Raw genomic sequence first — 25,260 nt, forward strand, 5'->3', positions numbered from 1 at the left:
CATCGCGTCTCCCCAATTGGGTGTAGGGTATGTTTCGTAAAATATATTATTCCCAACGCTGTTACTTGAATAACTTGAATCACCCATATTACTCCCCATGAAATTTGGAGTGTTATCATTTGGCGTTCTGTACGAGCCTTCATCATTCACATGGCTCTTTCCCCGATTTTGGCGTCTTTCATACAATTGAGTTGGTTGAGAACGATGTGTCCTCTCATCATTTTGGTGACCATCCTCTTGTAGATCACGATCATCTAAAGCACTTGAACCTGCTTGTCGATGTGGATTATGATGATATCCATATTTGTCCTCATATCCACCCCCACCATCATCATCATCACTCGGGGGTGTTAATGCGCAGATCTACCCGATGGGAAGGACTGTGGGTTGGTATCATAGTTTAGAGGTGGAGTTACACCAATTCTTATTTCTGGATCATCATCATCAGTATCAATTGTATCATCCTCATCATCACCAAAGTTCATCCACTCTAGATCATCATCTTCAAAGACCGGTTGCTCTCTTTCTTCCAACCATGCATTAAGTGGATCATCCTAAAAAATGTGATCCAAATTGATTGGATTGAAGCTTGAATCGATTTCTTCATGACTCCTCCGTATTGCATGTCTTCTTCTCAATCTCATATTATAACGGAGGTAAACTATCATATGCTCCTTGCCTTGGTATGAACTTGACTCCACATGCTCCAATTTCTTTCACAATTTGAGGAGCACTTTCACCAAAAGTCATCCACCATTCAGCTACAAAATTTAAATTTGTTATAAATTGTTGTTCCTTTGAACTCATTATAACATTAATAATTCGTGTCAATTACATATACTTATTTTTTGTACCTGGATTCATGTGTTTAATAGCACCCTTAACCATGCTATTTCTGAAACTATCAAGCTTCTCCTTGTAGACGTATAACTGTAAATATTATAACAATATGTTATATGTTATACTATTTACCAAAGATATAAATGCAAATCTGAAAGTGAAAAGCTAAGTATTACTTGATTCAAAGCTTTAATAGCATTGTCCAGATTGGGTTCTATTTTCTGAATGACCTTCTTCACCCTCGACATGACCTCATTGTAATCAATAATCTTGTCATTTGAATAACAAAATTGTGGATTGAGAAAATAACCTTCATTCAGTAGTAAAAAATGATATAATAGTAAGTAATAATATCTATAGAAAGTTGCTTTTAGTTGAACTCACCAGCTGCATTTAGATCATGATGTAGTTGAAAATTCCACCTTTCATCAATAATTTTCTAGTAGGTTCTGTAATACCTATAATCCTTTCTTATAGCCAATTTGGCTCTTTCCATTGCCTCGTAGATGAAACCCATAGTCGGTTTTTCATCCTTATCAACAAGCCTCAAAACCTTTAAAAGTGGCTCCATTATTTTTAGAACATCGTTTGCCTTGTTCCAAAATTTAATAGCATTATCCGTTTGTGCAAGTAAAAGCTCACGGACCTTTGTTGCATTGTCGTCTGTCATTTTACCCCATCTAGATTGCTTCCACTCGGGAGATTCAAACATATCCCGCATATCATTCTTATGCGTGACAATGCTCTCTAATGACACAAAATTTGTCGCAAATCTAGTGATGCCAGCCCGCAAGAGCTCTCGGTTGTTGGTGAACCTTTTCATATATTTCACGCACTAAGTCGAATTGTAGATGAAGCTAGATATCGACTTTGCTTGTGATATAACATCCTTGATTGAAGACTTCTTTGCTATGTCCTCTAATATAAGATCTATACAATGAGCAGCACAAGGAGTCAAATATATATGCGGAAAAGCATCCATTAATTTTTTTCCTGCTGCCTTCATGGCAGCCTCATTATCGGTCACTACTTGGACCACTCGATCTGGTTTCTACTACTTTTTTCATCAAAGAAAAATAGTAGTCTTGACGACACATTGGTGGCATCAACTGATTTGTGAAATATCATGCCATGGGGAGAATACACAAGGTAATTCAAAATATGCATTCTGGTTGGACCAGTCCATATTGTGACACCTCTCTCATCCCACACCTTGGCAATTGCCTATATATTCTTTCATCAATGTCATTCTTCTGGGAGATATACTTGTGCAAGCTCATATGCAGATGGAGCTTTGACATCAACTGAAGTTTCACGAATGACATTCATTAACGGGTTAGTGAATGCCGAATTAACAGCGGCAAATGGTTGATTGTTATCTATGATCTAATTACCAAATGCTTTCAGAACTTTCTCTTTTCGCCTTTTTAGCCAACTAGTGTTGATCTTTCTTTGTCTTTTCACCTTTTCATTTTTTTTCTAAATCAATCTCAATGGCTCTTAACCTCGATGCAGGAGTGGATACCGGTTCATACATTTTATCCCTACCTCGTTGTTGACCTCCTTCTCTAACAGTAAATGATCTATTCATTCGAGGGACCCCATTACCACTACCACCTTCATAGTTACTACTTCTCCCCTTCAACATATCACGCTCTCTTTCGAATTGTTGTTGCATTCGACTATGCCGCATTCCCATAACCAAATTTGGATCATCCTCGTCATCAGAATCACAACGATTTATATCTCTCATTATTTCTTGTTCAGAATCAAACTCTCTTCTCTGCTTATTTGTTTTGGATTTCATATACTCTTGTAGTAGATTGTGCATTTCTCTTTGGATTTGTGCCGGAACCTTATCACATGCCATGACATTACCCTTTTTATGAGCCAAGTGCTCTTTAAGACGTGTTATCCCCCCTTTGATTACTTTTTGGCAAAATTTACATTCTACTGTTTTCCCATCTTCAGAGAGTTTCAAACAAAATCTCCATCCCAATCTTTATCTTCAGATTTAGATCGTGGCATTTTGCAAGTAATTCTGTGAAACTAAAACAATGTACATATTTATATTTTTTCTATAGACTGTACAATACATATGCTTTTTTTATGCCCAACTAATTAATTCCATCTTCATATAAGTAGTAATATCTCTCTCTCTCTCTTTCTCTCTCCTTCTCTCTCTCTCTCTATATATATATATATATATATATATATATATATATATAAATATCACAATCTCATTTTAAGTATTCAATATTAAAATTCCATGCTCATGTAAGTATTAATATTTAGCTAATCTATATATATATATATATATATATATATATATATATATATATATTATATATATATATATATATATATATATATATATATATATATATATTAGTTAATTTCTCATGTAAGGGGGCGTTTGGTTGGGGGTGTTAAGAAAGGGTAAGGGAAAGACCATTAATGAAACCCTTTTTTGTTGTTTGTTTCACCACTTTAATGAAACCCTTTACCTATTTTTCCTATTAGGTTACCCCCAAAGTCCTCTAAGTTGATTACCCCACCCCCCCAAGGGTTTTGAAAACCCTTACCCCAACTCATTACCCTCCTCTCTCTCTCCTCTTGTGTACTGCTCAACTCTCTTCAACAATTTGTTTCAATTTTTCCCCTGTGACCACCGGCCGACCTGTGACCACCGGCCGACCTGTGACCACCGGCCGACCTGTGACCACCGGCCGACCTGTGACCACCGCGCCGACCCGTGACCACCGACCGACCCGTGACCACTGCGCCGACTCCGACGACCCCGACGACTCCATAACCCGGCGACTAATGTAAGTACTACTTGTTTCGATTTTCCCCCTCTTCTCCGGCGAGTTCTGTATTTTCTCCGGCGACCAATGCATGATTTCTACTCAAAATTTTGATTTTTATTTTTTCCGGCGAATGCAGTATAAAAAAATGCAGTAGTTATTCTATAAACAAATGCAGTAGATGAAGATTACATATAAAGATGAAATTTTTTTCCCAAAACAAATGCAGTAGATGAAAATTTTGATTTCTATTTGTTTTTTTTGTGTGACTGTTCTATAGTGTAGATGAAGATTTATAAACAAATGTGATGTTTGTGATAAATCATGCTTTCTTAAGAGATTTTGTTTGACTGTTCCGGTGGATTTTGCTTATTGATATGTGCACTCTTTCTTAAGAGAGATGGCAGAATTGGGCTTCTTAGGATCATAAACAACTGAACAATCAATGAATCTATAGAATTTATGATCCTAAGAAGCCCAATTCTATAGATTTAAACTAATCTCCCCAAAACATAAGCTCTAGATCGTACTGTGAAGCTTAAAAAATCTAATAAACTGTTGATTCCCTTTCTTAAAAAACCAAACAGTCACAAAGGGAATCAGGGAGTATACCATTCCCTTTCAGGGAACAGACAGACAAAATCAGGGTCATTCCTTTCCTTTCTCCTTGTAACCCTTTCTGGATTCCTTTCCCTTACCCCTGCCCGAACCAAACGCCCCCTAAGTATTAATATACATTAGCCCAAATCATAAATAAATTAAGTTATTACAATTTTTTTTTAAGAGGACAAGTAATTACATAATTGTAGTATATTATACCTTTTTTTTGTGAACTTTACTATTTTTTTTGGATAAACCATTATATTATACCTTGGTTTATGAAAATTTGATGCACCAATAATGCATCTTATTACAAGCCCACTCACAAAAAAACAAAAAATTCTTTTTCAATAAATATCTAACAAGACTAACATTACACGGTACAACTACACCCTAGTACCCTACACATTTCACATAGTTGTCATTCAAATACATAACTGATAACACATCATCTCTTCTTCTTCCCTTCTACAGTACACATCTCAGCCTTTTTTATTTTTTTAAAAAACACCTTTCTTCATTCAGCTTCTTCGTTATATCTTCGTTATATCTGGTGAACATTCTTCACGCCAAGCATCAAGAAATCACAAAAAAAAATCTTCTCTTCTACTTTTCTTCACACAACAAAAAATCACAAAGAGGAAACAACAAACAAGAAGACAACCAACAGGCAAAAAAATAAACGCCAAGCATCACGGGAAAACAAACGGCAGAATTGCAAAAAAAAAAAATTCGAAAAACGAAAGTAATGCACAACAAATTGAGGTTAGTTGTTACCTGAATATTTGAAAATTATTTGATTTTTGTGTTGTGCTCTTAATCTGTTACTCTCCTCTCAACTTTGCTGAGTTTTTAATTTTTATGTCTTCTACTCTTTAAGGTTAGGGGTTTATATAGATAATTTTGTTGTTTGTTTATGTTGGGTTTTTTGTGAAATTCAAGATACGAATTATATGATTTTTGCTTTATTTCATGTCAAAAATCTACTTTTTCTGCCTACAATCTTCCCACCGCTTGTTAATTTGTCATCTTCTTCTTCCCAAGACCCCATCTGAAAAGAACGGTCATTTTGGCCTGTATAGCGTTCTAGAACGGCATTACACCGTTCTGTAACGGCGTAACGCCGAGAATCTTGTGAATTAAAAAAAAAGTTACATAACGGTATATAACGGAACGACCACTCACAAATCCGTTACAAAGCGGCCGTTCCATAACGGAACGACCGAGTTTTTCTTCCCTGATTGGTACATGCCCTCAGTAGGTTTTACCTATCAAGGACTCTAGGACATGGTCACAAAATTACTAAAATGGCAGTGCTTCCTCTTTGGGCCTGTAAACAAGTTCCCAACTTACATTTTGATCTCATCTCCTCATCCACCTAAAACGAGTGATCTCTTATACGTTTTGGTATCTTCATAGCCCCATAAAGATCGAGTTTTACGAGGACACTTCAAAGTTGGCAGTTCTTCTATCCTCAATTTTATACATTGATTAGTTTCTTATTTTCAACCTTTATATGTTCATATAGCAGCCTATATCTATTATCTTTTGGGTATTGTCCTCAGAAATAGAAGCTTAAGCTTCATGATGGGAAACTAGAGGAGCACACCTCTTTCCTTACTCTTCTTGGCTCACTTTCTTCCCGTGGGTATCAGATGCTGTCATGTGAATTTTGATCATTCTATGCAATCTTGTTGACACTTTGGTGTCTTAAGTATCCAATTTCTTGTTTGATCATATGTGTGTTTAGAAACCCCTAGAAGGCAGAGCTTTTACTTAAACTATTTTTAGTAGTAATTTTGTGGAACTATTTTTAGTGGCAATCATAAGCTATTTTTAGTAGCAATAATTTCCTCAAGATATACTATTATCCTCGTTAAGTAAAAGGCTTGCACACCTTCATCATGTTTGTAGTTTTAGAGAAGGTTCTCGATGGTGCATATAGAGTTTTTGCTTTCTCACATGTCTAATATATCTTTTTGGTAAGGAGTTGAAACAAGAGTTGTGACACGATGTATTTTGAGCTATTTTGGTGTATTTTGTTTGGGATGATGCTCATATCTCCTAGGTTCTCAAAGATATTCAAACCATGGAAATTATGGTGTACTTTACATTCCTTCATGCTTTTGCAACACTTGCTTTTGAGAAAAGCTCATTTACAAATTTGAATCATACAACTTGTGATCGATTAGAAAAGTTTCTCCTCGATGTCACCTTTTTGTCTTATAAATTGAGATTTAAGCAAAAAATTGTGGAGGAACTTAATAAGTGCTATTCTAAATCTTTTGGACTCTTCGAGTGCTGTTGGTCTTCATTGTTCGAGTTCAGACTAAAGGACCGACTTGTGTCTTATTGTAAGGACCACGAAAACCCCTTCTAACTAATGTAGTTCATAATTTTAACTAGGGTAGTAACAACAACGCTTCAAAGTAGGAACATTATTAGTTTGAAGTCACCAACGAGTTACGGAAAATTCATAAACAATGTTCAAATTAACACAAGCAATAAGACAAACGAATAAGATAAGTTTAAAGCATAATTCAGTCCCATAGATCCAGAAGGGGGATGGTCCAATTAGTGTTGATGCAAAGATGACTTAAAGATGGATTGGAAACGGAGGTTTTACTATGGATTGGGGAGATAGTCTAATTTTTTCCTCCCACTTTAAATTATTTTCTTCATTCTTAACTAACCTGCACCGAAATTCGCAAAACGACCACATTTTGACACCAACTTTTAAAGGATAATGAAGTTTTGGGTCAAAATGGAGGAAAGAGGAAGGAAAAAAGCAAAGGAAAACAAAGTCAATGTCGGAAAGTAACACTTGGAATCTATCCAAAGTTAGTTTTTTACAAATTGTATTTAATAATGTAGATTTTCACAAAAACTTATTTCATAAGGTAGTGTGTGATGTATTTTCCTTATATCTTTTAAAACTAGCTTCTACTTGGGAATTTAGGCTCTCCCACTGGAGTTCAGTAGGCAGAGGAGGTTGTGGATGAAGGGGTCCAGCTGGCTGGAGGTGTAAGGCTCTCGTTCTCATGAGGGTCGAATGTCTCTACGGTAGGTGTGCGATGAGAAGGTGGATTAGGTTCTGACTGAGGAGCTTTGAGGTTTCGGTGGATCAATGCCATTTTAGCTCTCGGTTGTGGCTTGAGATTGTTGTATCCCTGTAGACGGCGCCAAACTACTTATGTCAAGAACCTTTAACTAATGATGAAGGGGATGTCAATTGAATGCTGAGAGGGTACGAGAGCTCTGATGTGCATTGACACCGGTAAACTTGCAAAGCACACTGAAAAACTACCTCGGATTTTTTCCGGGAACGCCCCTCCGACGCTCAAATCAGTAATTGAGGTATAGAGAGAAAGCAATAATTGTAGATAGGGATGCTCTAGCTTTTTAGGTGAGAATTGAATCTCTTTTGACTGATGGGACAACAACTATTTATAGTGGGGTATTTAGGTCAACTCCAACTGGTGGAGGATTGATGGCCCTAGAAATAGGGGTATTTTAGTATTTTTGCCGGACATGGGCTGGTCCAAGAAATGGGCCCAAACAGTAGACTTACATTGTTCCTTTTTAGAAAAAAGAGTATCCGTTTATTCTTCTTATGGCTATTGTTGTGATTGCTTTTTTATGTTTTCATTACCATCGCTATGTGATAATGGTGGTAGTCATACATTTATGCTTTCCCGATTTCTTTGCATTCATTTTAATTACTTATCAATAAAATTTTATGTGGCTCTTTCATAGACAACATATGCAATAGTTAATCATCATTTATGGTAATGCCACTTATATGTGAAATCTAACTTTTAACGGGATTTATTGTGGGGTTCTTGTTGCATTCTTTCCTTCTGTCTTTTACGGTCGAGGTTGTGGTCATGCTTAGTTGTGATTTTATGAACGACCAATTATCCTAATTTGCAATTGTTACTTTTTATCTTATAGGGGGGAGGTTGGTGTGAGTCAGTAGCAACATGTTCACTCAGGAAAAAAACGGCATTAGGTTCCTCAAACCACATGGAACAAGAAGTTCAATTTTCTGGAATTCTGAGTAGTGATCCAGCACGGAATCCTGGTACTTGTAATTCCAGCACGAGATATCCTAGTTTGAGTGATCTAGCTTAGTTGACTATCTAATCGTCATGACGTGTACTTAGTTACGGTTAACTTATTCTAACTCTAATATCCTCGTAATGCTCATGGATTTTGTTTCCTCGACAAGATGTTAACATAAAAGCAATCATGACTCATGAGTAGGAAAAGATAGTTTGCTACAAGTCCTTACCAAATATCGTGTCCGCTCATTATTTATGCTTGTGTTTTATGTATTGCTGCTAGTACAACAAAAGAACAACAAGAGAGCCTCAATCCCAAAATGTTCTAACATGAATCGTCATGAGAAGTCGTTTCCATGACAGAATAAACAGTAAAAGTACGAGATAAGATAACAATCCTTACCAAATATTGTGTCCAATCATTATATATGCTTGTGTTTTATGTATTGCTACTAGTACAACAAAAGAATAACACCAATAAAGCCTGAATCCCAAAATGTTTTGGGGTCGACTAACATGAATCGTCATGAGAAGTCGTTTCCGTGACAAAAGAAACTATTAAAGTACAAGATAAGAGTTTAAATAAAGAAAAATGAGGGTGTCGAAGTAAGAGGATTAAGATGATAGAAAACATAAGAAACCAAAAACAGAGATGGATGTATTGATATAAAAATAAAATTTGAGGATATAATATATAAAAGGTAAAGGGTAAAACAAATGTGAATAAGAAATTGACAGATTTGAGAAACCCCTTAAAAGGAAAAAAAGGAAAATGTTTTGAGGGAAAAAGTTTGTGAAATACAAGGAAAAATGTAAAAGAAATGAAAATGGCGACAAACAAAATCAGTATAGATTCTCTCCCTCCACTTCGCCATATCCAACACCATATTTTCCTCAATCCCGTGTAAACTCATCAGTCTCAATCACCCTTTTCCACGTTTTCTTAGGTCTACCCCAATCCCATACCCTCTCATTTTGCAAGTTTTCTGACCTTCTAACTAGTGCATCATTTGGTCTCCATTTGACATGTCCAAACCACCTTAAGCGGTTCTCTCTCATCTTGTTCGCAATAGAAGTAACTCCTTTCTTCCTAATCATCTCATTCCTTAACCCGATCCTTTCTTGTTTGTAGTGCTGCTAGTTATTGATTTAAATGAGAAATTATATGGTGTCAATATTTTTTTTTCAAAGGGAGATGCTCTTAGTTAAATTATCTGGCGATAAAGCTTATGAGTCATAATTGAAATTATGTAGGAGAATGATAAAGTGTCGATTGTGGCAATGCACAATTATTTTAGAGAATCGGTTTGGGTTTATGTTGGGACGATCCACCATAGAAGCCATTCATCTTATAAGACAGATGGTGGAACAATACAGTTGAGGAACAAGGATAAAGTAGTGAGTGAAGCACTTTGGTGGGCAATATGAAGGAAGGGTATACCACGTAAACATATGACTTAGTCAAATATATGTATTGAGACGTGAAAGAAGGTGAGGATCCTCTTACAATAAGTGTACATCATGGATTTGATTTAGTTAGTTTCTATTCGGATTGTTGTCCTAGGTGAGGATACCATTGTGTATGTTGTTTGCATATGATATTGTATTGGTAGACGAGACTGTGATGGGTTTAATCGATATTGGAGTAATGCAGGAAAATTGTAGAACCTCTAGGCTTGAGGCTAATTCAAAACAAATTTTGATACATGAAGTGAATTTTAGTAATGAGAAGGAGTTAAACCAGCTTTTTGTAACGTTGGATGGCAAGGAAGTTCCGGTGAGTTCACAATTACCTTAGGTCAACTTGTAGAGCAATGGAGATATTTAATAGACATGTCTCATAAGATATAGTCAATGTGGCTTAAATATAGCGAGGAGCTGTATATATTATGCAAGACGTGATGTGACTTAACTAGGATATTGTGTGACCGTATAAGGTTAAAAAGGAAATTCTAAAGAAAACCTATTATACCACCACCATTAAATGGCTGGAGTGTTGCATTTTGAAGGATTTTATTAGAAAGATTAGAGTAATAGAGATGTGTTTGTGGTGTGCGGGAACACCTAAGAGGAATAGATATTGAGGTCAAAGTTGAAGTAGCTTATATTAAAGTTAAGATAAGAGAGAATAATTACGTTAGTTTGTGTATGTGAAACATTAATTAGATGATGCATCATTAAGGGTAGTGTAGAGTTGGGATTATGGATATTTTCAAAGAAGTCGACGGAGGTCAAAAAGGACATTGATAGGGGGTGTTAGAATGAGATAGCAAATTAGATTTGTGGAAGCATATGACAACTATAAAAGAGGATGGAAGCTGAAAATCTATGTGGACGATCATGTCGTGTTAAATTATGGCCTTGTTTGGCAAAATTAGATGTTTGAATTCACTCTAGATTATTTAACTAGTCAATCCTCTCATTTGCGCGTTTGGTATAGAGGTTTCAAATAGCTTGTTGGGCCCAGAAAAGCTGGTGGGAGGAGCTTTTAGATATTAGAGGTTTGAGGATGAGTTGGGTAAATTACATTTATGTCCCAAAATTCTTTAAAATTATATTTATACAAAAATGAATTATGTGCCTTTGTCTTTATTGGTCATTTTACGCAATTAAATGGCAATCACTATAGCTACTTACCAAACACCTTTCAAATAGCTAATACAATCCGCTATTCAACTATCCACTAATTGCTAAACACGGCCTATGAGTCATGCAACCGACTCCACCCTATTGGGTTAAGGCATTGACGTTGTTGGTTTAGTTCACAATGTTTTTGTTTTGAAAAAGTTGTATGTGTCCTACTAATGGGGGGGTTGGGGTGGTGGATGGGTGGTTATAAGAAAGGGGAAGGAATCTAGTAAGTTGATTTCCTTGTTTGTTTTGTCTATTTAATCATTCCTTTTACCCCCTTAATTACCCCAAACTCGTGTACATTGATTCCCCATCCCCTCCAAGGTTTCACTTACCCTTTCTCTCCTCTAATTCCATGGTCACCCTGACGACCACACAAGCCACCACAACCACTACTATAACCATCAAACCCATCACACTAGTCACCGGACGTCCGAACCACCATCCAGCTACCCCACGACCACCATGACAAGCACTAAACAACCACCCCACCACCACCACCACCATGTAACCACCACGACACCACCATTGAACCCTACCCCACTACCACCATAACTACGAAATTACCAAGAAGCCCCACCCTACAACAACCACGAAACTCCACCCCGCCACAAAACCACCACACCAACACGGAACACCACAAGCCCACCACCACAAAACCACTACCGGTCCACAAAACCACGACAACCACGTAACCACCACAACAACAAAAAGCCCCATCGAGCCACCAGAAACACCGCCCTACCCACTTCAAAAACGAAAGAAAAGTAAGAAAAACAATGGAATAACCTTCTCTTATCCTTGATTATGACTTTACATGGTCAAATTCGACCATGAAAACTTCAGATATGAAGTTTTTATGGTCGAATTTTACCTATAAAAACTCAAATTTGAACTTTCATGGTGGTCGAGACGGAAAAGAGAGAAGAGAGAAGAGAGGTGGTGAAAGGGCGGCGTCAACAACAATTGGGGGGGGGGGGAGCAACAATGGGATGGGGTGGTGCAGCAACGGTGAGGGGCGACGGAGCAACATTGAAGAGTGGCGGCGAGGTGGTGGTGGAGGTTATTGGGATAGAGAGGGAGAACATATAGGGTGAATGGTGAGAGTAGACAGAGATGTATTATAACCAAACAACACTCTTAATCAAAGGGTTTAGCTTTCCATTCTCCTTGTTTCTCTTTCTTCACCATTTCCCTTTCCCCTTCAGTAACCAAACTCCCAAAGTTTAATCTCATATATGGTCACATATCACATTGAAATCTATTAGCTTATTTACTCAATGACCAATTGTAGATAAATCTTTCCTGTTCTATGTGGTCATTACAAGATTATTTCTAAATGCTTTCATTGACTACACAATTTGCTATCGTCAAATTTCTTTCTCGAGGTTTTGATTTTAGTTTTTGGTTTCAACCTTTTTTTGTGGGGGAGTTTTGAGCTCTAAATGTATAGTTCAATATAATTTTTGCTTTCACTGAAGTAAGTGTTTTGGTGAAATACTGAATTCCTAGATTTCTTCAACTGGAACAAAGTCAAGATCCGTTATTGTGATGGTTCATCATTTGCAGGGCATCCGGAAAGTGAGTTTCATGTAAGTAAAAGTTATCTAGTCATACTGATTTGTGATTTTCGTATTGTTCAGGGACAAAGTATTAATTATGATTTTGTTATCACTTAATGTGAATTTTTCAGAATGGGTCAGGTCTTTTCTTCAGAGGTCAGCTCATTTGGGAAGCATTAATGGACGAATTTCTATCTATGGGAATGTCTAATGCTAGACAGGTATTCTAACCCTCATGTGTTTATGTATGACATACGATGTCTTTGGTTTACGTACTTACATGTGTATTGTTTTGCTAGCTTGCCGGTTGAGTGCAAATTGATGTTTTCTGTTTCTCATTGATTATCCAATGAGCAATACATCCTCCATTTTATTAGTTGCAACATTTGCTTTCTCTTGGTGTTCAACACACGGCTTTGACGATCAATATCTTTAATTACGTGTTCATAAAAGTCATAAAAAATTGATATTTTGAAACTATAAATAGCGATGAATTTAACAATATCCCATATCATAATATACTTCGTAATACTCCTGTTCACACTTCTACCACATTTCCTTTTTGTCTTTTTAGAAATATTTCTACCATTTCTCCTGTTGGTAAGTTTAGGCTTCACTAATTCACCTTCTCTTGCTTTTATCAATTCTTCCACCTCCTCTCTCTTACTTTTATCAATACTACTGTTGTTTCTCTCTTACTTCTAGCATGTCAGTTCAAGATAATTGTATGCTTTTCTAATATTTTAATTAACAACTCTTGTACTTCGTGGCACTTATAAATGGTAGAAGCATTAATGAACTGAGGGAGCATATATTTGGGGATAAACTGGTCAAACTATGAAAGTTTGTAAACTTCAACCTTCAGAAAAAGCAGATGTTGCAACTTGAAAAACAAAGGTAGTATGAAGTTCTGTATGGTACTATTTATGCCAAAAATACCTGCTCTTTTTTTTTTTTTTTTTGGGTGGGGGGTGGGTGGGGGGTGGGTGTGGGGGGTGGGATTGAGGAACACCTCTGGTGGCACACAATTGACTTGTGACTCATGTTCTTTACTCTTGTATTATTGGGAAGAAATTTCCTTGTATGAAAAAATTGCAATAAAAGATAAAATAAAAGGGTGGTGAGGGGACCTTTCAAGCACTCCTTAAATTTCCAACTTTGCTGGGTCCCCTTTATATTCTTTAAATGCAATGATCCATTGGACACTTGGTCTCTTTAAAGTTTGGACAGCCTTCAGTCAATATGCATTATGGTTATTCAGATATCTTCCGAACTTATCTGTTAGTTATTGAGCATCAAACAGTACAAGCTCATCTTGTCAGAAATCTTTAGAATGAGAAATTACTAATCGAAAAACAGTGTTACATTACATACTGTTGCTGCTGATAATCTCATAGGCTCTTCTTTCAGGATGCTCTGCTGGCGGGCTCGCCACTATGATACACTGTGACGACTTTCGTGCTAAGTTGCCGAAGGCTGCTATTGTGAAGTGTCTTGCTGATGCAAGCTTTTTTCTTGACGAGTATGCTTTCTACACAACTTTGATTTTGAGGAACCAGGTCTTAAGGCTTTCAAGTAAAAATATCTATGAAACAATTTTGTGGTGTTGCGGAGCCTCTGTTTCCGTCTTGTTATGTTGTACAGCAATATACGGTATTAAGAGTTTCTGTTTTGCTTATTGCTTCCTGTGCCACTGATCAATTAGCTTCTGAAATCTTCTTTGATGGAGGTTGATGTTTGATTTTGTCATTCAACCAAGGTGCAGCAACCTTTGTCTTTTTGAAGGCCTTGCTAAATCCTTGGAAGTTTGATTGAATATATAGCTGTTAATGTCACAAGGGTAGATGCATTATAGATGGTTGAAGACTGTTGACTATCTAGGTCAAGTATATCAATAATCTTAGGTCTTTAAAGGAGCGGTAATGATGAAGGTGATGATGATGATGTAAGGGATACTGGTTACCAAATATATTTGATACTATGAGTCAGGTAGAGCTGCTTACACTTCTGCTTGTTTTGCTATTATTTTATTCTCCGAGGGGGAAGGGGGAGGTGCTGAGAGAGCACTGAGCACAACGACAATATCAAAAACGTTATCTCAAAAGATGGGGGAACCAAGAATTTGTCCAAAGAGATCCTACCCCTACCCATCTTCTAAATATGATACTTACGGAATGCCCACCGTTGTTACTGTGACAATGGTTTCTTGAATTTCCCCTTGACCTTAGAACGATACAATCTCATAATATCCCAATTGCTCCTCATTTGAACATCGTGGAGTTAATATCTCCATTCTTATGAAAAAACAATCAAGGTACATACTTAAAGGCATCTACTTACCATCTAATGTTACCATTACCTCATTTAACTCCCTCTTAGCAGTGTATCTCGTCCATATTAATCATTTACTGGTGCAAAGAGGAATTGACTCAAGGTTGAACTACGAGCCGTAGTTCAATTGTGATCAGTAAATCCACTAACACTACTCTGTTTGTCTTGACATTTATACTAACCCGTCAATTTGGAACGATCCAATTCGGGATTTTCCTTGGGAGGTATCGGAAAGGAATTGGGATGTAATATCCACTTCTCGTGGTCAATATACTTACGTTATGCTCTTCTTTTGGTCATTGCCTAATAAAACAGATCTCTTAGTAATCTTTCATAAGTAACCATAAGTGAATGAACATATGGCAATTTTTCTGCTTCCCTCGGTAATGCTTTGTCATTTGTCTCATAAGATGGATGGCTTCTATGGTAGATCGTCCTGCCATAGACCCAAATTGGTTCTCCTAGTGCTTTTGCATTTCCTCAATCTCACTTCTATCACTCGCCCCCATAAATTTCCTCTACGAATTACTCCATCCGTCCCATCATATAGTGTTTGATTCCTTTTTTTTTCGGGAATTAAGGTAAGTCGAATCTAAGAGAAAAGTAAAGACTTCTTATTTATTTAAATAAATGATGTACGAAAAAAGGTGTTTTTAGGAGAGAGAATGGAGAATTGGTGAAACATCATTAAATGTAACCCTTGGGTCGAATAAACAAAACAAAAAAACTAATTTCAGGAAGCAAATAAATGATGATGACACGATTGTTCTAGGCCAAAAAAAAAAAGTATGGAATGAAATATAGAACCGAGCGCTATATTTTGGGACACCCAAAATGGAAATGAAGCACTATATTATGGGATAGAGGAAGTATGTATGAACATATGATAACTTGAGGAGTCTTGGCCATCTCCTCCTTTCTTGTAAATAGATACCTGTTCAAATTTCCATCGTCAGTTTTGAAGTTTAAGTCGTTCAATTGGTCTTTTTTGGCATGACAACTGGTGTGCGGATCAACCTCTAAAAGCTTGAATTCTAGATTTTATCATATTCATGTTATTTTATGAGGCCACCATGTTTCAAGGTTTTGATATAAAATGGTAACCATAAGCATTGGAATATTACCTATTAAAGACTTCCCAACGATTGGGAAGAAGATTTGGTCTCAAGGCTTTTGGAATCAATTTTGCTCAAGATGTTTCTCTAAAGAGGAGATGATTTGGCGTTATAAGTGGCTCCTTTTTTGTTAACTGTTGAGAATTCGTGTTTCTTCCTTCAAAAATATTTACCTATGAATTTCCCTAGTTTTTATATTTGGAAATCTTGTTTCTTCCGTTAGGGCGGTGGTAAAGAAAAAATACATACTTAGGATGCTCTCAACAAATGGAGCTTCATCATTACTAGTCGTTGCAATCTCTACCTTAGGAGAAGGTAGAAAAAACCTGATAATCATCGCCTCTTCATTTGTCCTTGGGTTTTGGCATTTATCCTCAACCTTGTTTGGGTGATGGTCCAACCTTGTTAACTCAAAGATATTCTTATTGCATGGAAGGACGAGACGGGATGATTGAGGTTTAGAAGATGATTTTGAGTGTTTAGCCTCCACTCGCGAAGGTTTCTAAGTTCCATTTTTTTTAGACTTATGTATAGTTCCATATAAGGATAAGGGCTATGTTATACCCATGTCGGATATGGGTACGTGTCTGACTCGGCTATTCTGTGAAAGTTTTCAATGTTTGGCCCAAAATGAAGTGTCTAAGTGTTTGTGTCCATGTCGGAGTGTCAAAGATCTAACACGGGTATTTGAGGTGAATTTAAGAGTTCATATAACTAAGGTTCATGGTATTTTGGGACATATAAACGAGTTGTTCCTTATCTTCCAGCAAATAACTAGTTTTATTACCCTAAATTTAATAAGTCGTCATAAAAGTTATACTAGTAGATTATTCTATGGGTTTTTAGGGTTTCCTTATGTTATAAAATGACCCTCTTGGTGATGAGTGTTTGATACGCACTTTAAGCCATTAAGATTTTAGGACTCTTTGTGTATTCTCTTTGTTTTTCTTCATTATAGTGAAGAAGCTCTCGAATCCTGTGGACGTTGGTCTATTTTGACCTGTCTCTTTTGTTTATTTTCTTTATCGTTCTTCTCGTTCTTATTATTTCATTGACTTGTTCCGCATTGATCAAACTCCACACCAACCAGTATCAAGAGCAAGGTTTTAAGGTCTTAGGTGTTCATAGACGAGTTTGATTAAATTATGCCAATGAAATTCGACATTGAGAAATTATATAGGCAAGTAACTTTTCGCCTATGACAATTGAAGATGAAAGCCAAATTGGTTCAAAGTGGCTGTCACAAGGCTCTTGAAGGTGCATCCAAAATGACTTCGGGTATGACGGATGATCTGTGGACGAGATCGATTTCAAAGCTCTTTCAACAATTCAATTAGATCCTGAGAGAGGTTGCAGATTTGTGGTTGAAGTTGGAGTCACTTTATATGACAGAGCGTGACCAACCGTCTACTACTCAAATCTAGACTTCATAATCTCAGTCTAGAAGAAGGTAAACCGCTTGAGTCTCATCTAGATAAATTCTACTTTGTTATTATGGATTTGCAAAACATCGATGCTGAGGATATGCCTATTACGTTGTTGTGCTCTTTACCGCTTTCGTATAAGCACTTTCGAAATACTTTATTGTATGGTAGAGATGATTTGAGTTTAGATGATGTTAATGATGCCTTAACTCACCGAGATTTAATTGACAATAACCCTTCTCAAACTAATGCTTTGGTTGCTCATGGTGGTAAGAACTTTAGCAAAAGTAAAATGTGTAACTATTGTTACGTGAAAGATCATGTTAAAGTCGATGTTGGAAATTAAAGAAGAATAATGAGAAAAAGTCCCCAACGATGTCTTTGATGATGATATTGCACTTTATGGTTACAAGTTTGGGGCTGCGGTTTCTACGATCTCTTCATGATTGGTGCCCTTTTGAGATCTCTTGGTGAAACGAGAAACGGTGTGGATTTTGCTATGAAGTCTATGATAAATTGTTTTTGAGTTTGTAATAAAGTAGCAATATTGGTTATGCATTAGATTTAATTCTAGTTATGTTATTTTTTATCTCAATTTGTGTACTTTTGTGCTTTGTCAAGTACAATTGTAATTTAGAAACTATTGATGTAATTTGAATTTTCTGGAATTGCTTAAGTTTGTTGTTGAGAGGAAGAAGTGTTTGAAGAGAGTTTTGGTCAATTTGAATAAGCATGCTTGGCGTTGGTGACATTATACCCTCATTCAATTCAGGTCATGTGATGGTTTCGTATACGGAGTATTGTGTTCAAATACGCACCGGTACAAAATTTATAGAAGATGTTCGTTCTTGATTCCCTAAAGTGAGTGGCTTATGGAATTTTGTTTAAGGTGGAGGTTTTATGTTTATGGTGAGCATCACTTCTTTTTTTTTTTGAGTTGAAGGTGGAGTTATCTTGATTGATCGATTTCAAGTCAAGGTAGAGATTTGTTATTCATGACTTGAAATTTTGTGAAAATGGCATAAGGCTGACTTTGAATGCACATATTTCTCAATCTATAAATGGTTTTGATGTGCTTCAAAGATCATATGCCCAATTATGTCGAGAAACGAGGAAGTTATGGCTGTTTTACGAAAAACTGTTAAAATTGGAATTGCGTCTCGTACCTGATAGGGTGGATTTTGGCCCGACTGGGCGCTTTGGCCCGGGCGACGCGTTCTTTTCACGGGTTATTCTAATTTTACCATAGGTTTATTAAGCCGTCATTAAAGTAATATCAGTAGATTATTCTAGGGTTTATTAGGGTTTCCTTATGTTATAAAATGACCCTCTTGGTGATTAGTGTTTGATACGCACTTTAAGCCATTAAGATTTTAGGTCTCTTTGTGTATTCTCTTTGTTTTTCTCCATTATAGTGAAGAAGCTCTCGAATCCCCCACCTGTGGACGTTGGTCTATTTTGACCTAACCACGTAAATCTTTGTGTCTCTTTTGTTTATTTTCTTTATCATTCTTCTCATTCTTACTATTTCAATGACTTGTTCCACATTAATCAAACTCTACACCACACGTTTCCTAACACCTTGTCCTTGATTCTTATTATGGCTGGCAGTTTTGTGAAAAGCTTGGTGAGCTGAAACCTGAGTTGGGGCTCGGCTTTTTGTCCTTGATTCTTTTCGTAATATATATCTATTAAAGTTAAATATTTTAAAAAGAATTGTGAAATAAATAAACCAAAAAGAAAGAAAGATGTCAAAGAACAAAAATAAACTTAGGCTGACTCTTATTGGGGTTGGGATCACCTTATTTTGGTTCAAAGCTTAATTTGGGGGGGGGGGGGGGTGAGGTCTTGTGAAACTGAGTCAGAGAATTTTGACCAGGCTAGGCATGGCATTTTGCTGAGCAAGCTTGGCTTAGCTATAATGCAAGTCTTGTGAGAGGCACTACGTGTACACTACTTTATGGTGTGTTGTGGTCACTGAGGGACTGAGGGTAAAGTACTCATGGACTTCACTTTCTCTTTTACCATGTCAGGTGAAGGAGTAATCAGAAATTTTTTTCCCGCATCAAGTTTCTGCTTATTACCTGTTTTTGAAGGTAGACTTGTGCAAATATCTGATAAAATATGGGAGGTTTTCTCAGTAGTATAACCTGTTCATATATTTTTTTGTTCTCCTATAGCTTCTTCTTTGATCTACTGCTGCTGCTATTTCAGGGAGGATGTTAGCGGAAGTCGCACTATGCAGTTGTTCTATAATAATGTGGTGAATCTTCATGTAAAACTTCTGTCTTCAGTTATATGTAAAATATTAATGCTTGCCATATTTTTTCTTCACCTTGTCTGTTATTTTGCTGCATCATCTGGACATAATAGTAGATTTGTAAAGCTGCTGAGAAATAACTTTGCTCTAGGATCACTTTCAAAGTTTTGGGAGCTAATTGAATATGTAATGTATTTCTTAATATTCCAAATCTCCTTTCCCCTTCCCAAAAAATTTATAGATGAAAGGAAAGGAACAGAGAAAAGAAATCAAGAGTAAGAATTACTTTGAGCAGTTTGTCATAGATTATTTGTAGCTGTGCTTGACACGTATTGGATACCTTAAATGGTCGTGGATTATTAGTTGTTATCCTTACAATCGAACAGGAGTACATAGAAAAGCGTTTTATATCCATGCTGGATATTTTTGATGAATTGAACAGTTCTAGTGAGTGATTACTTATGCAGGCACATACATATTTTAGAAATGTTCTTCGTCTCTTTGACTGTCATTGAGTCTGCATCATTGTTATTGCCACTTTGCTATTCTCTTCAATACAATGTTCCTTTGAGAATATTCCTGTCACTTACATATGAATCTGTGTATTCTATGTTTAAAGTCCAATCTTTGATTATTGATGGATTGTCATGGTGTTTATGCTAGGGTGTAGCTAAATCTTTGCCTACTGATTGTGTTGCCAAAATGGACCCATCCTTGGTAATTTTCTTTCACCTCTTACAATGGCTTTAGTCGATGCAAGGAAATCTTCGAGACTCAACTCTGACATACTGATATGTTGAAACAACAAATAATAATTGTATGACATTTCAGTGTTTTTTCCCTCGACAAATCATTGGAAGCGTAAAGACCCCATTATTTCTTGTCAATCCAGCATATGACTTTTGGCAGGTAATTAACTTTCTAGTTCAAAACACACATGCAATACTCTGTAATGGTTGATGACAACTTTCTAGAGCTTTTACAGATACAGCATGTCTTGGTACCAGCTGCATCGGACCTTCCTGGTGAATGGCGAAGATGCCGACTGAATATCCAAAAATGTAATTCGCATCAAATGGACATTCTACAAGGTAGAGAAAAATTTTGTTTGCAAACTTCTGGTCTGTGGAATTCTTAGTTGATGCTCCCTACCTAGATATTCTATTGACTAGTCCTATATGCATGCGATGCTTGCGAAAACAAACAAAAGGTCAATTGCGTAATAATATATACGAAAAATTGTTCATAAAATAAAATTGTATATTTGTCTTCTGTTTTTTGAAAACCAATAAAGCAAGGATGATGTAAATATTTTGTTAATTGAGGGTATAATGGTAAAAGATGGTGATTTGTTTTCTATAACTTAATGGTATAAAAGGGTTTACCATTTTTGGTGTCCCCCCTCCTCTTCCCTTATATAATAGAGTTTTATTACTTAAGGGTATAAAAGGGTTTACCATTTTTGGTCCTCTTCCCTTATATAATAGAGATGACGGCCTTTTCCAACAAATCTTCTATTATATTTCCGTTTTCTCTCAAAAACCCTTTTTTTTTTTTTTTACTGTTGGATACTTCTAAATTTCATACTGACAAGTTTTTCTGTGTTTTTAACCTTGTTTCTAATCACTTATTTCTTTTTGCCATTGCGGCAGTAGCAAAAAAGTTTCGTAGTTTTCCATGTGTTTTTAACCTTGTTTCTAATCACTTAAAAACTGTAAAGGGAGGTAAACAGCGGTAGAAAGAATCGAAAAGGAAATAGGAATTGACAAATTTTTTTAAGAAAATGAGATTTGTTCCAAAATATGGTTTCCGTGATTACCTGAAAATCTAGAAAGTTGTGTACTTATTTCCATCTGGCGCTTAGGAAGTTGAAAGGTGAAGTATAAGTGAGACTCTTCATTGTTGTATGTGTATATTTAGTTCAAATCTCACAAGCATTTAAGTTTTATAGCTCTAGAATCATCTGTATCTTCTATATAAAAGCGGCTGATACAGGATTCTGCTGTAACATAAAAATATTTCAGACCTTAATAGCAAGAGATTCAGAGTTCCTTTCCATATCTGCCTAACCAAATCCTCTTTGCACCTAAGGTGTGTTAGAGCTTTATAGGGTGTCTAGGGCCAGAAAACTAAAGAGAAAAAGAATGAAACCTGTCCAGTTGTAGCAAGGCTTTAACATTGATCTCATCAACAATTTCTGTGCAAGAACGTGGCTTCCACACCCATGGGGGAGAATTCTGATAACTGGTGCATTGAGATGAAGCTCGTCCTAAAAGCAAATACACTATTGCAGATACTGGAGTACAGGATCTAGCAAAAGACAAGTCATAAAAAATGATAAAAAGAATTTAGTGAAGGTGAGATGAAGGATGCAAGGGCCTTATCTCACATAATGTATTGTGTCTTGGACACCATATTCTCGAAAATTATGAGAAAAATAAAATCAAACGGAGGTAATATTAGTTGTCAAAGGCTATTACTCTGGGCCGCATGTAGACTTTGGGGATACCTGCTTCGCTTTCATGGCTAGAAATGACACCATCTATAACCCCCAGAGTTGTAGTGCAAGGCCAGGAAGGGAAGGTCCACGCAATTTACTAGGCTTTCTACTGACGAAACAGGCTTTGAGAGTGTGTTAAACAAAATCAGTTCTTACTTCTTGAGAAAGGATTTAAGAGAAGCAAGATCAAGCATACACTTTACATAAAATAGTGTGGCAATAATACTATTACATGTTATCACTCTATGTTAATGATCTCATTATCACTAGGAACAGGAAAGATGATCTTTGCGTTCAATTAGGAGAGATATATGAGAGTGTATATTACTGATTTGGGCTTAATGAACTGTTTTTCTCGGCATTAAAGTCCATGAATCAGAAGGAAGTTTCATTTTGCAAACTAAGTATGCTATAAACATTCTAAGTACTGCAAGCTGATACCAACTCCCTCGTTAGCTTTCATGAACAAGAAGTTTGAGTTGGATGGCCGCAAATAATTACACCCAAAGCAGCACAGCTGTTTGTTTGCAAGCTGCTTGTATATTACTGCCACAAGGCCTAGTTTAATACTTGTTGCAGTCTGGTAGGTTCATGACTGAACCAAGGTACTATGGATCCTGCAAAAAGAGTACTTGGATACTTGCTATGTACATCAGATGGTATAAATTTAGTAGAAACCTCTATATCTTCCAAGCCTTCAGTCAGATTTTCATCAATAACAAAAAGTTCAGATTTCCTCTTGAATTATCCCTCCTCTTGAAACCTCTCCTTCTTCTTCCTCGTGCAAGTGAGTTGTTAGTAGGTCAATCCGCTTTCTAGTTAGTTTTTCTAAGCTAAGGCCATCAGTATCGGTAGGAAGCAAGTTAGTTGAGTAAAAAAATGTCTATGAGTGGAGTAGTGAAGGTCGCAGGCAGCCATCTTGAGAAGTTTTCTCTTAATAGAGCTTTTGTCTTTTAGACTAAGTATTACTACGCACTATGATGATTTAGTATGTTGAAAGTAAGTGGAATCTTTGCTTGGTTATGATATGATTCTGGGAACGGAATCTCCTTAGCTTCCCTAGATCTTCACTCGACCAAGTTTCACTAAGGATTCTAACTCTAATACTCTGGCTTCACTCACCAAAGATTCAAGCTAGGAAGGTTTTTAGATGATTTAATCTAGCTTCGCTCACTAAACAATTCATCTAAGCTTAATTTAAACTTCACTCGTTTAAATCAAAGATCTTGTGTTTAGGTTCACTCCCTAAAAACAATAATAATTCTGGAAAATACATCCAAAATCAACAATAAACTTACTTTTATACTTTAATCAAAAGCTTCTATATTATTAATAAATTCCACGCATAAAATATATGGTACTTAAAAAAAAAACCTAATTGTACTAGAACTAAGAAAGATAAAAATCAGCAAACTTAATCCTAAATTTACACGCCTAAGATAAAGATAAATAATAAATACGAACATAAGCTAGACTCCTATGTGCTTAAAACAAGTAAAACCTCTCCCAAGTAGGAAAGTGAAACCTTGTAAGCAAAAGACTTCTACGCCATTAGACTTCTAACTATAATTCTACTCTAATTAGTAATCCTAATCCAACTAGGATTTGGACTCCTAACTCAATTAGAATTATGAACAAATTAAACTTTAATACTCCTAACAGAACTAAGAGTTCTAATCCTACTAGGATTAGGATTTCAAGAGTCTTATTCCTACTAGAATTAGGAAAACTACGAATACTACTAACAAACTAAGAATTATAACACCTAAACTATATAGAATTCTAACAGAACTAGAATACTACATAATTAATACTTTCATACGCATCATCATAAAACCCTTCTTAAAAAAAAACTTGTCCTCAAGTTTTGATGTAACCAAGCAATCATCCACGCACAATAACCATGAACTATAAGAACAAGTTCATAGATATGAAAAAAATGTTGAGTCTATGATGCTTGTGGAAATGACAAAAAACTACATCATGATAACCAAAATCAGTAGAAGATGCTTCATAATGTTGTCCCCCACGCTGCTTGGAAGCTTTCTTTGCACATGGAACATCAACTGAAGGTATAGATTCTGTTGCATCAACGCGAGGGGTCGAATCTTCCTCAGGAGAAACTTCAAAGTTCAAATCATTAGCATGGAAAGTATAAAAAGTTTCAACCTTTACATCCTCTTCAACAACATCGCGGATCTGAGATTTTTCCCACTATGTTGCATGAAACATTTTCAAGATACTAATTGAGCTTTTCATCCAAAGTTTGAGTTGAATCATATATTAAATTCCACTTTGTGTAGTAGTCGTAGTGATAACTCTTCAAATATTTTGTCATTAGAAAGACCATCACAAGAACGAAAAGAACAATTCATGTTTACATTGATATAGGTTAGAATCTGCCCACAATCTAAATCGAAAGTTCGGATGTCAAAACTCCATCAAAACTACTTCAAATCTTGTGGTTAGTACTTAGTTCTATGTGTCTGGAACACTCGACCAGAATTTCATCAAAAAATAGCAAAACAATTGATTACAGTTTTTGTTTTACTAACAAAATGTAATATGCGTCAAATGTTTGTGTTTGCTGTGACTTCGTTACTTATTGGGTTAAGCTGAAATTTTGACACAACAAGCTTCACGATGTCTAGTTTAACCACCAAAACTTTCGCAGAAATCCGACTTCACACGCGCCCTTACACGCCTCCACAACCTTGCTGCTCTGATACCACTTGATAGGAATCTGCTTAGCTTCCCTAGATCTTCACTCGATCAAGGTTCACTAAGGGTTCTAACTCTAATACTATAGCTTCACTCACCAAAGATTCAAGTTAGCAAGATTTTAAATGATTTAATTTAGCTTCACTCACTAAATAATTCACCTAAGCTTAATCTTAACTTCACTCGTTTAAATCAAGGATCTCGTGTTTAGGTTTACTCACTAGAAACAATAATGATTTTGGAAAATACGTCCAAAATCAACAATAAACTTACGTTTGTACTTTAATAAAAAACTTCTATATTATTAATGAATATCACGCATACAATATATAATACTTAAAAGAAAACCTAATTGTACTAGAACTAAGAAAGATAAAAATTAGCCAACTTATTCCTAATCTTACA

The 25,260-nt window shown here is 36.2% G+C and overlaps 1 protein-coding gene across 2 annotated transcripts in view; it reads left to right on the plus strand.

Moving 5' to 3' along the window:
• LOC104908328 (pectin acetylesterase 5) overlaps positions 1–25,260 on the plus strand; it is a 34,393-nt gene that overhangs the window by 4,294 nt on the left and 4,839 nt on the right. Inside the window, exons 3-10 of one of the 2 annotated variants that reach the window (XM_048644566.2) lie at positions 8,202–8,331; positions 12,455–12,534; positions 12,636–12,725; positions 13,902–14,026; positions 19,589–19,637; positions 20,298–20,351; positions 20,466–20,543; positions 20,620–20,725. In XM_048644566.2, the coding sequence (XP_048500523.1) occupies positions 8,202–8,331; positions 12,455–12,534; positions 12,636–12,725; positions 13,902–14,026; positions 19,589–19,637; positions 20,298–20,351; positions 20,466–20,543; positions 20,620–20,725 (712 nt within the window). Of the gene's footprint in view, positions 1–8,201; positions 8,332–12,454; positions 12,535–12,635; positions 12,726–13,901; positions 14,027–19,588; positions 19,650–20,297; positions 20,352–20,465; positions 20,544–20,619; positions 20,726–25,260 lie in introns of both variants that reach the window. The other variant, XM_010697421.3, reaches the window with a different exon arrangement.

The sequence above is a fragment of the Beta vulgaris genome, chromosome 5 (assembly GCF_026745355.1).
Source record: "Beta vulgaris subsp. vulgaris cultivar EL10 chromosome 5, EL10.2, whole genome shotgun sequence".
NCBI classification, from domain to species: Eukaryota; Viridiplantae; Streptophyta; class Magnoliopsida; order Caryophyllales; family Amaranthaceae; genus Beta; species Beta vulgaris.